This window comes from Microtus ochrogaster, linkage group LG4 (assembly GCF_000317375.1).
Source record: "Microtus ochrogaster isolate Prairie Vole_2 linkage group LG4, MicOch1.0, whole genome shotgun sequence".
Taxonomy (NCBI): Eukaryota; Metazoa; Chordata; class Mammalia; order Rodentia; family Cricetidae; genus Microtus; species Microtus ochrogaster.
Window position 1 is genome coordinate 61,882,536 of NC_022030.1, and position 13,051 is coordinate 61,895,586.

A 13,051-nucleotide genomic window follows, 5' to 3' on the forward strand; every position below is an offset into this window, starting at 1 on the left:
GATTGAAATGAGTTGAAGAGAAACATTTTACGTCGTGTAAACGAGATAATTGAGCCACATTAAAACTGGATGTTTGCTCCTTTCTAAAAAAAAAAGAAAAAGAAGAAGGAGGGGGGGGAGAAGAAGAAGAAGAAGGAAGAAGAAAGAAAGAAAAGAGGAAAAGAAAAGCCGAGGAGGAGAGCAGAGATAAATGTTCCTGTGGAAACAAGCCTAAGCTGTTCATAGAACCAAGTGCCCAGCATGGGGGCCGAGCCCTCCTCCCCTCGACTCCCTGAGGGCTGATTCCCACCGCGGCTGGCAGGGGGCGCACTCGAGCCAGGTTCACGTGGCCACAGAATGACCCAGGGAGGAAAGTGGGCGAGGTCATCACGGCTCCTGCCAAGGTCCTCCGGCCCCGTCCCTCTTTCCACTCGCGCCCGTTTTCCCTCCTCCCCCCAGGTTTTCGAAACCGGGAGGGTGGCATTTAGGTGGTGGCCCTGGGGAGACCGAGTGTGGAGCACAGCAAGAGTCCAAAGAGCACCGGGTGCCCGTCCCCTATCCTAAGAGGGATGAGTTTGAGGTTTAGCACCTTTAGAGTTTGTAGATCTGTTGTTTAAAACGAATACCAGAACACATAGAAGCCATCTCCCCGGGAAGGCAGTGACTTTGCGCTCAGACGTTGCTAAACTTGGTGACAAGAGCAGACAGCAGGGGCCGCTCCCAGGGCTAGAAAGACCTCAGAGCCTGTGTCTCCATCCGAGGATGAGCCGGCCCAGGGGCGGAGCTTCGGGGCTTCTCCCCAGCCCAGCCACCCCCGGCCCCGAGGCGTCGTGGGCGGTTAAATACCATGCTGTATCCTGGACCTTTTGGTGGCCTGTGCTCAGTTTTGTAAGGCCTTGAGAAACTGCCCTCACACTGACTTGGGGAGCATCCAGCACTCTACAAACCCCATCCTGGCATAGGACGCTCACCAGCAGCCGCTGTGACCAGGCTCCTGGTCAACGAGCGGGACAGACGCAATACAGTGAGCAGAATAACCCGTGACCCAACAACTGTACTAATTATCCCCAGCTAGTGACACAATCCGGAGGCTGGCGAGAGAGCACGCCGGAAGTCTGGTCCATTACGCAGGTGGAACGGCAGAGCCTGGGTGAGGTCAGCTGCCCATCCAAGACGTACAGGCCCAGACGACAGAAGTTTCTTATCTGATTCCAAGACCTGCCCAGGAGAACCTTACATGGAGTTTACGAGGAATTAAAGTGGGTGTTCTACAGGCACATCCGAAATCTGGCGTTTTATATGCCTTGTGCAATCACAGAGGGTTTTTGATACCGACCTCCCTTGTGGCCTAGACGTTTCGAATTAAAAGGAAATTGAGACTATTGTTCTTGTCCAGCTGTAGACATAAATGAAGCCGACATCTCTGCCTTTTGTGGTCCCAGGAGAAGGACGGTCCAGGATTCTTAGGCGTTCTGGAACCACAAAACCCCAACAGCTCTAAGCAGATGCCATTACTTATGTAGTCCATAGGGGGCGCTCTGCAAAACCAGTGATTCTCCATCAACTGCTTGACATTGTGAAGCTTTAAATAAAACTGCTTGCTGAGCCAGAGAGGTGGCTCAATCAGTAAGACGTTTGCAGCCAAGATGGATGGCCTGAGTTCGATTCCCAGTACCCACAGGCAGAGGCCAGATTCCCAAGGTTTCGTCTAAACTCCACACACAAAGTAAATAAATAAATAAATGTAAAAGTAACTGCTCAGTGCCCTCTCATTATTCACTAAAATCTGTAATACATATTTGTAGATATGAAATAGCCTCAAGATGATTCAAATTAAAGCACCTAATGTGGGGGCGAAAGAGATTACTCACCGGTTGAGAACACTGGCTGCTCTTCCAGGGGCCACAGGGGCACAGGTTCAATTCCCAGCACCCAGCTAGCAGCTCACAGGCATCTGTAACTCCAGTTCCATGACCTCTGACACTCTCTTCTGGACTCTGAAGGGACCGAGCACACTCTAGGGGCACAGATACCCTTGCAGGTTAAACATTCGTATACATACAATAAAAATATAAATAATAAATAAATACAGAATGTAAAGTTGACTTGTACAATAAATTGTTCAGCTCACTCTATATGAAATGATAATATCCAAATAATCTTGCAATGTACTGAAATAAGTCCATTTGGTTATTTCAAATAAAAACACATAAAACGTGTGTGTGTGTGTATGTGTGTAAAGTTGAATTTGTCTCTCACATCTGATTATGCGATTATTAATCGCTTCTGATTATGCGATTATTCCTGGATGAGCTTTGTTAGTGGCCTAAGGGGCTCGGTGAGAAACTTGAGGGCGGTGGTTATAATAGTCAATATATCACAGAACCCAACTCCAAAACACTTAGATTCTAAAAACCAAAAATTAAAAAGGGGGAGAAAACCTGTAAGATGAAGGAAACTCTTTAATCAGGCGTCTCCCTAAGGATGTACAAAGAGGAAGGGGACACCTCTAAGATTAAGGAAACATCTAATTTGGTCACGTGGTGGCCGATAACATTTGTTTCCTGAGCTCCAGGGTCAATGTCTGCTCCTTCATGTTCGTTGTCTCAGACTTCCGGGAACAAAAGGTGTGTGTGGACAAGCTGCCTTTGCTGCTAGCTTTGATTTGTTTCCCAACCACAACTAGCTTGCCCCTTTGCTCAGGAAGAAGAGGAGAGAGTAGGGAGCAGGGTCTCCAGAGATGTACGTAAAGCCCTTCATCCCTGCCGGACTATGGGTCTACTGCTAAGAACGGCCATTCTGCTGGGTCTGGTTAGACCAGACCTCCAACACCACCCCAGCCCCCCAGAAGGAGCTATGTGCCCTGCATTTTAGTAGTTGCCTGAGTGTGACCTGCCTCAGTGTCCCCCTACAAGGGCTCCTGGGAATGTGGAGCAGGGGAGGGGGGGACCACGACGACCCTGTTCTGAAGCTGTCTGCCTTCTTGCTGTGACCAGAGAACTCTCTCCTCGTGCCCTCCAGTTCTCATTTGCTCTTCTAACACTCAAGCAAGTTGACCCTTAGCTGAACAATCCCTGGGATGGTAGGATCTGGACTCTGGCCTCATTCTGGCGTCTTCTATCCCTGAACTCTGGGAACTGGAGACATCACTCCTAGAGCCCTGGGATGGCTGCAGTGGCATAGGGAAGACGGAATCCTCTCCATTTGCTCAACCAGAGGGAACTCCAAGTGTCTATGCTTCCAAAGTAAGGAAGTCATCAAGCCGATGATCTCTGCCATCGCCAACAAAAACAGAATGTATATTTAAGGGGCAATTCTCAGATCTCAGAAGGAGAGGCTGGAGTTCCTGTGCTCTCACCTCCTCTACCTTCCAGGGCTGGGCTCAGCCCTCCACTGCTCTGGCCTCACTAAAGGGCATGACTCGACCCCTGGAGAAACCATAGCCTTCGCCTGCCTTTGGAAACGGAGCCACATGAGGGGGTCCACGAATCTGATCCTCCGTGGATATGTCCCGCAGCCATCTGGAACTAGCCACTCTCCTCCCTGTTTGTGGCACCAATTCTGGGTAGTTTTAGAGGCACATACAACAGCCAAGATCTGTCGAGGATGCTTTCAACATAGAAAAACCTACCTCAGAGGTCTCCGAGGTAGCACGAGTGAGCTACCTCTTCCCCCATGGTTCTTCCGAGTGCATACTCTGTTTTAAGCGCACAGCATCTAAAGCAGATCAATGTTCATCTCCCCTTCCCATCCTGGTTAGTACGTGGCCATGTCTCTAATTAGCACACACGCCCCTCTTGCTCTCACAGTGGAAAAAGCTATCACCTAAGGTGACAGGTTCTCTGGGAAACTTCGTTTGTCTTTCCATTTTTTCTTTTTTTAATTTTATTTCCTGCAATTCTCCGGCCTCAGATTCCTGAATGCTGTGCTTTCAGGCCTGGCTTCTCTGAGGATTGTGCTGAAGTGACAGCCGGGTCCTTTGGGACTTCAGTAGACTGAGGTCACTGGGCCTGCTTGGGTCAGTGTCAGAGCTGTCAGACCTGGAATTTTCTAGTTGAGCTTAGGCGTTGGTTAGGAGGAACAGAAGCCATTCTGTCTTCCCCTTCCACTTAACCAGCCTCTTTCCATTCTGTCCACTCGCAACATTGTGACTCTGCCTAGTGACGACATCCTTTCTGGGTCACAGTTTCTTACCCGAGGGGAATGCTACCTTTGCTTTTCAGTATTTCTCAGGGACAGAGCTCCTCCTAACAGCAATTGCTCTTGCTTACTGCGTCTGCAGAAGTTCAAGGGCAGGGTGCCCCTGATGGGGGCAACTGCGGATCCAGTGCCCTCCTGCAAGATGCTTTGCTAATGAACTCTGGGGGCAAGCTTTGTTGGGGACTTTAAACTCTGGAAAAGATACACCTAAGTCCTTGGCCGGCCCCTCGATCCCAGAGGTAGTTTCCTGGCTCTCCTCTAGAGAGCTGGAATCTGAGTCCGCAGGCTAACAGAACACTCCTTCCTTGAGCCTGCAGTGGACGCCAGCTGTATCCAGCTCAAGTCCATCACTGTATTCTCACCACCTTCTAAGCTCTCGGCATGCCTACCAGAGCAGATCCCAGCTCCGCGGGAGGGTTACCAGGATGGTGATCCCCCAAGGACCCCAGCATAGGCCAAGTACCCGCTCACCCCTCGGTGCCCTCTTCGCTTCCAGGCTGTCCTTCACTAGGCCCCCAGATTAGCATCTCTGTGAAGTCCTGCAAACAAGGCCTGCTGTGCTAGAGATGAAAGCCTGGCTCTGGGTGGTTGGGTGGGGGGACTTTTGAAGTCCCGAAAGGTAGGGCCCAGAGAGCAGATGGGAAAGAAAGCCAGGTGAGAAGAGCCCCCTGCTGGGCTGTGCCCTCGACCCCCGCCCCCAGCATCCTATGCCCTTTGTGGGCTCCCTGGAAGGCCTGCACCCACTTAACCTCAGTCCTTGGGCAAAAGACTGCCAGGTCTTTGCATAGCGGTGCCTCTTCCTTGGCAGGGAGTCCCGGGCCAAGCGAACATTTGCCTCCTTCATCTCCCCCCCCCCGCCCCCCGCCTCGCCCCTTTGGGAGCTGAGTGCTTCCTGAGAGACGCACAGTGAACGTAGGCTCAGGGACTCCAGGGAGAACGCGGTGAGCTGCTGTTTCCCCAGGTCACAGGTTTCCAGTCCCAACCGTTAGGAACACAGAGGGAAAGAACTGGATCCCCACTTTAAGTCCTCACATACCAGAATCCCCACCAAGGGAATCCAGCCGCAAGTGGAGTGCGTGGGGAAGCTGTGGATTCTAAGGATTCTAAGTGCACGGTGCAGTCCGGGTGCATTGTCCAATTCCACACCCGAAGCCGGGTGCAAGATTGTGTGTGCCCCCATCCCCCGTGTGCAAGATCGCCCAGAAGCCATGATCAACAGATCCCACGAGGGCTAGTCTCCAGCACCACGCTCGCTTGGCCTGTCCCTTTGCGGTGACTAGAGCGGCACAGGTGTGAAGGTCACAGCTCTCGGCCTTTGAGACCACATTTTTACAGCTCCCAGAATTGAAAAAAAGGGGGGGGGAGGATAAAAGCCCCTCCCCTTCACATTTCTGGATTGCAGTGGTTTTGTTTCAGCTACTTTGAGGATAGGGACAAAAAAAAAAGTTTCTACATAAGAATGTCGTGGCACACACTGTCCCGGGAAGTGCTTCTTCTTGGGGGCACTTTAGAAACCCCCTGTCCTGCTTTCTGCACGGTCAAGGAGCAGAATAAAGGAAGCAAAGACTTTTATTTTATACACCACTTGATCTTTGCTTGGGAAACTCTATTAATTGAATGGGCTTGCCTTTTTTGCCAGGTCCCCTTTATCATTATTTATGGGCTTTAAATTGTTTAAAGTTCCCTTGACGTTCAATTTACAAGTTTGGGGACTTTTTTTGTTCTGCCTTTTGTCCTGGAGAAAGACATCGTGTTGGAAGCGCTTTGAAAAGCCAAACATGAGAGGTTGGCGGTGAAAGGGAAGCGGGCAAGATCCCTTTTAATTCCGTCCTGTTGGTGAATGGCTCTTTTACATAATTGCAGGAGCTATTTCAAAGCCAGCCAAGGGCTGACTTCACTTAGAACCACATGGAGTCTATTTTGGGCTTTCAGATTTAAAAAAAAAAAAGCTGAATAAAATAGTTTAAAAAGATGAGGCTTCAATGCTTTCTGCTACTTGCAAATTGGTGTGTCTGATGGGGAGTTTTCCACAAGCGCCTCTTTGTAAGTCCGTCTTGGGCCGGGGGAAGCTCGATTCTGGGTTAGCTGGGTGTGAATCCCAATTGCCCCTCCATAAATAAAACCCATCCCAAGCTATTTCCCAACTATGTCCAGGAGCAAGTTCTGCGGCAATGACGGAACCGTCAGGACCACTCAAAATCCTGCTTAATAAAAACAACACGGTTGCCCGAGAAACCATCCTGAAGTTTGGGTCTGGACTGCTGGCCGGGCAGCCTTTTCTCCTGTGCGAGGCCTGCAGGCTTCCCCACGCGGCATCCACCGAGACTGGAGCACTCCCCATTGACCCCTCGAAGCCGCAAGACGTTTCCACCTCCAGGTAATATGAATATCCATTCACTCGTGCGGTTCGTATTTTGTGCTTGGCTTTCACACACCTGTGTGCGAAGGCTGAACCGGACAGTTCACAAACGTGGAACCAACTTAATTACCGCCACTTTTATCGAACGTCTAAGCCACTTATACAATCCTGACGATACTCGCTTGGCAGCGGTAAAGTACCTCTGGGATTGGGCTGGCGTCATCTAAGAAGGACGCTTCGAGAGAAAAAGTTCGCAGAAGTTAACTGGTGTTGGGGAACCCAGCTCTCCCCGCGCGCCCTGCCTTTTCCTAATTGGAGGGGGGCGGGGCTCTCCGAGCCTAGTTGCTAAGATCTGAGCCGGGTGGTTTTCCCGCGCAGCCTGGGCCGAGTCCAGTTTCGCTGGACTCTGCTGTTCGAGGTAGTTCCGAGCAAAGCGGATAGGAATTTCAAGGACAGATAGGGGTACCTGTCGCTCCCTGTCCGTAAATCCAAAGGCTTTTGTTATCCGCAGCCGCCAGGCTCGCCGCGCTCTGCACGTAGCTGAGGTGTCCTGGAATTGAATCTTGTTAATCACGCCAAAACACAAGCAGCCTTTTATGATGCGAACAGTCATTTTCTAAGCAGTTAAGCATTAGATGAGAAAAATATTACTGCATAGCATTCGAGAAAAGCACACTAGTAAATAAAATTCGTATTGATGAAAAATTATTTGAACTCACTAATAAAAGATTAGTATTATAACCCCCGCAGTCAATACTTTTCGTGGCAATTTATGGATACGAATAATACGCCATCAAATTACTTCAAGTGTGGCTATAATTCAAAGGTCCAGAATCTTGTTGCTGAACTTTAAGCGTAATCACCAAAATAGTCAAAGGAATCCCTATCTCTGGGTGTAATCAAGCGACAGAAGACTCTACAACGATATTTCACAGTGAAAGAGCAAAATGGAAGGTATTTGGGGCCAGGTACGTGAGTAGCTGCTTACACAGGCGTCCCAGAGATAAGCACGAAGATCCTCAGCTGTTGCTACATAAATCAAGGAAGCCGTTATTCTGGAAGTTAGGGAGGGGGGCAGCGGACGATTAACAACAAGGTAATGGCATCAGAATCTGTCACTGTAACTATCTCATAATAAGAGGGAGTATTTATTATGCTCATGGAGAAACCAGCCTTTTTGCCTTGGGCTTCCATCATCTTCTTTTGTGGGCAAACAGGGGCTACAGCTTGGAAGACTCCTCAGACACCTCCTTCCCGTGTATCCCAAAGGGAATTAATTTCCCCTCACACTGCCTAAGCCATCTCGAGGTCTGGGCGTGAAGTGAGGGGACGCAATACAGGCAGTGCCCTAATGAATTCCTTTCAAACCGCCTGCTGCCGAAACCATCTATTACTGCGGCCCCCGGAGTGGGGAAAGGCGTTTGAGATGTCTTTGTCCGGGTGATGGAGGGGAGGGGAGGGGACACTGGTGGGGGAGGAGGGCCGCTGGCAGCCCGGCCAGAGAGTTTTCTCCTGGCCTAGGGACCGAAGGACGCACCCTCAAAAAGCCTCGTACCTTTCTGGGTGGGCAATTGCTCTCTGGCCAGACTCTCGGCCCAAGAAGAAGGTCTAGGATTGAGACGTCCCCGGGGGGTCTTGGGGTTAGAGCGAGAGGGGGAGAGAGAGAGGGAGAGAAAGAAGCAGAAAGAAGAGCTTCAAAGAATCGGGTCGATAAATTCATAAAGATCGATTTATCTTTATCTCCCAATTAAATGTGCTTGTGATACGTACACACGTCCAACATGGGCCAACTACCCAACCACCAGCTCCGCGGGGTGAACTGGTTTATAGTGGCTTATGTAACAATGCCCTTCTTTGCTCCCTGATCGGGTGCTGTCAGCAGTTCCGGAAGGATGTCTAGACCAGGGAATTTGAAGCCGAGGTCCAGGGACCGGAGGAAGCCCTGCGCGCTCTGGCGCTCTTGGCAGAACCTGCCCTTGCCAGGAAACAATCTCATTTAAAAAGGAACACAAGAGCTGAAAGTTTGTTTCAACATAAGAAAAGAGGACCAGTAAATGTCTACTTTCCTTTCGCCGCAATCCCGCCAATCTCTTGACTCCCAAATTCCTGGGGATTTACCATCATCGAGAACAGGGGATAGATCTTGAGAGGCTCGGCTTCATCCGGCAGTCGGCAAAGGGGAACCGCGCGCCCTGGAGTCATCGAACTGTGCGGAGCCAGGGTGAGAGCTCCCTTCTCTTCCAACGTGCTTAATTAGCGCCTATTTACAAAACGCAGCTTTTATTTGAGCAAACATCATAAAGCTTTCATCAGGATAATCTCACGTTCTACAATCCAGAGGCGTCGCAAACTCCCCCCCCCCCATTCCTCCCTGAAGATGGAGCAGATAAAGGACTCGCTTTATTATCATAATTATCGTGGCTGTTATTTTGGTGCGCGCTGGCAAAGTGGGAAAATAGGTGCGATGATTAAGAATGTCATGAAAAATGAGGAGGGATCGCTCACGAAGGGCCCAGCTAGGAATAGGGGGGGGGGCAGCCTGCCCGCCCCGCCACCAGAGAGCCCTGAACAACTGGGCAGATTCCGTGTAATGAACAGGGGCTTACAGGACTCTGGCGCACATCTGGGAGCGAACCTGTAGAGGCAAAACCCAGGAGACCTTGCCGGGACCCTTGGCACAACCAGAGCACCCCTGGCTACAGTGAGCATCACACAGGGTTCTGCTATAGAGACCATAAAGGAAATAAAACACTCCCGGCCCATTCAGGGCGGGTGCCAGCTCCAAGCTGCCTCTGAGACGGCTTCCACGGGGATGCCAGGGACTCGAGGATCTGAGCAAAGGATGTAGCAAGGGCTCCTCTCAAGTTTGCGCTGCGTGGTGCAGGAACACGGGCTTAGGCTCCCAGGCCTGCACGCTCCAACGGTGGCGCCCGCAGCCCGCCTGCGGCCAGCCTGGGTAAAGGGGGCGGAGCCCTAATTTTGCCCTGCCTCTCCCGGCACAGCCAATGGGAGGTGGTACTCAACACCACGTGACAAAAGCTCGGCTGGGCAGCTGGCAAAATGTGAATGAGAAAGAGGAGCGCGATTTAAAGGTGCTGGCGGCGCCCGCCAGAGACAAGTGCGCCGGCTTCGCGCGCTCCCCGGCGGCCCGTGGGAGACGACGGACTGCGGGACGGACAGACGGACACACGCACCGCTGGTAGCCGGGCCGAGAGCCGCAAACACAACACGCGTACGTTCCGACGAGCTAGCACCGGGGAGCGGCTCTAGCAATCGCGAGGCCCCCGGCGCCTTCTCCATCGCGGGCACACGGCCTCACCGCGCTCAGCGGCTACACCCGCGCGGGCCGGGTATGCTGCAGGTCCCGCACTGAGGGGCGGCCGCGTCTACACTCCGGGTGCCGCTCGGCCTCTGTCGGGTGCTCCCGGCGTCCGGAGGGCTTCTAGGCGGCGGCGCGGCACGGGGACTTTTCGTCTCTCCCTGGCCTCTCCCGAACGCGTCTATGAGCGCAGCGTTCCCGCCGTCGCTGATGATGATGCAGCGCCCGCTGGGGAGTAGTACCGCCTTTAGCATAGACTCGCTGATCGGCAGCCCGCCGCAACCCAGCCCCGGCCATTTCGTCTACACCGGCTACCCCATGTTCATGCCCTATCGGCCCGTGGTGCTGCCGCCGCCGCCGCCGCCACCTCCCGCGCTGCCCCAGGCTGCGCTACAGCCGGCTCTGCCCCCTGCGCACCCTCACCACCAGATCCCCAGTCTGCCCACTGGCTTCTGCTCCAGCCTGGCGCAGGGCATGGCGCTCACCTCCACGCTCATGGCCACGTTGCCCGGCGGCTTCTCGGCGTCGCCCCAGCATCAAGAGGCGGCGGCCGCCCGCAAGTTCGCTCCGCAGCCACTGCCTGGTGGTGGCAACTTCGACAAAGCCGAGGCGCTCCAAGCGGATGCGGAAGAGGGCAAAGCCTTCCTGGCCAAGGAGGGCTCGCTGCTCGCCTTCTCTGCGGCCGAAGCGGTGCAGGCGTCGCTCGGTGAGTCGGCGGCGCGCGCAGCCAGAAAGCGGGGACGGGAGGGAGTGGGGGCGGGCCAGCTCCGGGTTCCCGCCGGGACCCCGGGGTCGAGGCCGCGCCTCCTCCCTACCTCCGCTGGATTAGCTAAAGGAGCCGAGGGGGTGTTCAGCGGAGCTTCCCAAGGGGCATTTAAAGCCAGTCAACGAGCAGGGTCTTGGGGAAGGGAGGCATTTAGGGATCTCCTGCTAGCTGCTCCGGGCCACGCTTCTGGCGGCGCGTTTGGCCCAATCTAAACTGTCCCCTCAACACACACTGTGATGACTGAGGGTCCTTGATATATTGCAACCTTAAGCAGAGGCCTGTTGGGCTGGGTTTTATTTTTTTTTTTATTTCAGTTGCGCATGTACCCAAGAGAGTCGAGACTTAACATGTCTTCATTGGGTTCTCTGCTGTCCAAGAGAATCAGAATTTTAAGAAACTGTCCAGGTGTGTGTGTGTGTGTGTGTGTGTGTGTGTGTGTGTGTGTACATGCATTCGCGCGCGCGTATGGATTGTCGGGTAGGGAACTTCTCCTAAGGTGACCCAAACGATCTGTCTCAAGAAAGCTGCTGACTGACATCGGCACTACTCTACTATCCCACTTCTGCTGTGGTGAAATTGAGACTCACTAAATTTCAGTGTTCAGATGGTGGCAGGAAGGATCGTGAACTCTCCCTTGGTCCTCAAACAGCCCTGGACCCCGGGGGAACAAAAGGGGATGTTCTCTTGGGCCTCGGGTACAAGCTGCATCCTTCTAGTTCAGCTGTCAGAGGCTGGGAGGGCGCGCGGGAGGCATGTCGGCCCCTTGAGTGATGGTTCTGGGCAAAGGGCCGTCGCCTCTGCTGTCTCCTCCTCTCCTTTGAGCTTTTCTCACGCTTCCTCCCCCCCCCCCCACCGCCGCAGTCCTCAAAGCCCAGGAAATCACAATGTGTTAATGTCGTAGAAAAACAATCTGCTGGGGGTGGGGGTGGGCGTGAGGTGCCCAAGTGGGAAGGGGTAGGAAAGGCAGTGTTGGAAATGTAATAAAAGCCGTTTGGTTTTGCTTTCAGTCGGGGCTGTCCGAGGGCAAGGGAAAGACGAGTCAAAGGTGGAAGATGACCCGAAGGGCAAGGAGGAGAGCTTCTCTCTGGAGAGCGATGTGGACTACAGCTCAGATGACAATTTGCCTGGCCAGACCGCTCATAAGGAGGAAGATCCTGGCCACCCACTGGAGGAGACCCCGCAAAGCGGTGGTGCAGCGGGCAGCACTACATCCACGGGCAAGAACCGGCGGCGGCGGACTGCCTTCACCAGCGAACAGCTGCTGGAGCTGGAGAAAGAATTCCACTGCAAAAAGTACCTCTCCTTGACCGAGCGCTCGCAGATCGCCCACGCCCTCAAACTCAGCGAGGTGCAGGTAAAAATCTGGTTCCAGAACCGCCGGGCCAAGTGGAAACGCGTCAAGGCAGGCAATGCCAATTCCAAGACCGGGGAGCCCTCCCGGAACCCCAAGATCGTCGTCCCCATCCCCGTTCACGTCAGCAGGTTCGCTATTCGAAGTCAACACCAGCAGCTGGAGCAGGCCCGACCCTGAGGACCCAACCAGGGTGGACACCGTCGTGGAGAGGCCCTAACACCCGAGGGAACCCGTGGCAGATTCCACTGTTTGAAGCAGAACTCAAAGGCACCTCCCAGATGTGGACATCCCAAGCAAATTGAGAATATATTCATTCACTAGATGGGCTTAAAGGGGGCTACGGCCACACCAGAAGATACACTAAATATTTATTATACGACCCTACTTTGTACATAGATATCTATATAGACTGGATCTCAGCTGCAGTATTTGAAAGGGATAGGAACTCACATTCCAGATGAAACAAACCCACCACTTGGTATTCTGCCGCCCCGGGGCGGCCACCTTCCCATACTTTCCCAAAGGTAAATGGGAGACACAAGAACAAACACTGGGGTTTAAACTTATTTTTTTTGTTCTTAATTCTGGCGTTTTGAGTTGAGCGCAGAGCAGACTTCTTGGAATCTAGGAATCTGCTCTGCTCATTTGCCTTTGCCTGGCTTTCTTCCCTGGGCTTGTCTATCCTATCTGAGCCATGTCGGAAGCACGTCTCCGTTGTGTTTAATTTATTTCAATGTAGCTTATTTTCATATAAGTTATGACATTTAAACAATCTCAGTCTTGTGAATAATAAAAAAGCAAGAAAAAACACAAGCTCAGTCGTTGGGGCCTCTTAAGAGTGCCCACCACTTGGGCACTTCAAGGGCACTGCCAGGGTGTGGTCAGCTGAGTGGCGTGGGACCAGGATGGAGGCTGATCAGCCGTAAGCCACGTAGCACTCTAACAGACTTTCAGTTAGAGAGTAGAGCTGTGGGTTTAAGAAAGCCTAGTTTTCACTTTAGAAGTCTGCCATGTCCCCTTTTTGCATGGCCTTATCAAAACCCGAGGACTGGCAAACTTTGGCCAGAGGAGGTG

At 52.7% G+C, this 13,051-nt stretch overlaps 1 protein-coding gene across 1 annotated transcript; it reads left to right on the forward strand.

Moving 5' to 3' along the window:
* Window positions 1–8,480: 8,480 nt before the first annotated feature.
* Gbx2 (gastrulation brain homeobox 2) lies at window positions 8,481–12,780 on the forward strand. The gene is made up of 2 exons (XM_005361709.2): window positions 8,481–10,563; window positions 11,631–12,780. The coding sequence occupies exons 1-2, from the start codon at window positions 10,041–10,043 to the stop codon at window positions 12,152–12,154; spliced, it is 1,047 nt and encodes a 348-aa protein (XP_005361766.1). The 5' UTR covers window positions 8,481–10,040; the 3' UTR covers window positions 12,155–12,780.
* The last annotated feature ends 271 nt before the right edge of the window (window positions 12,781–13,051 follow it).

Bases quoted from the DNA above. Each gene is read 5' to 3' on its own strand.
- Gbx2 (XM_005361709.2), top strand. From the start codon at position 10,041: ATGAGCGCAGCGTTCCCGCCGTCGCTGATGATGATGCAGCGCCCGCTG. The intron at 10,564-11,630 runs GTGAGTCGGCGG...TTTTGCTTTCAG, and splicing joins AGCGGTGCAGGCGTCGCTCG to TCGGGGCTGTCCGAGGGCAA.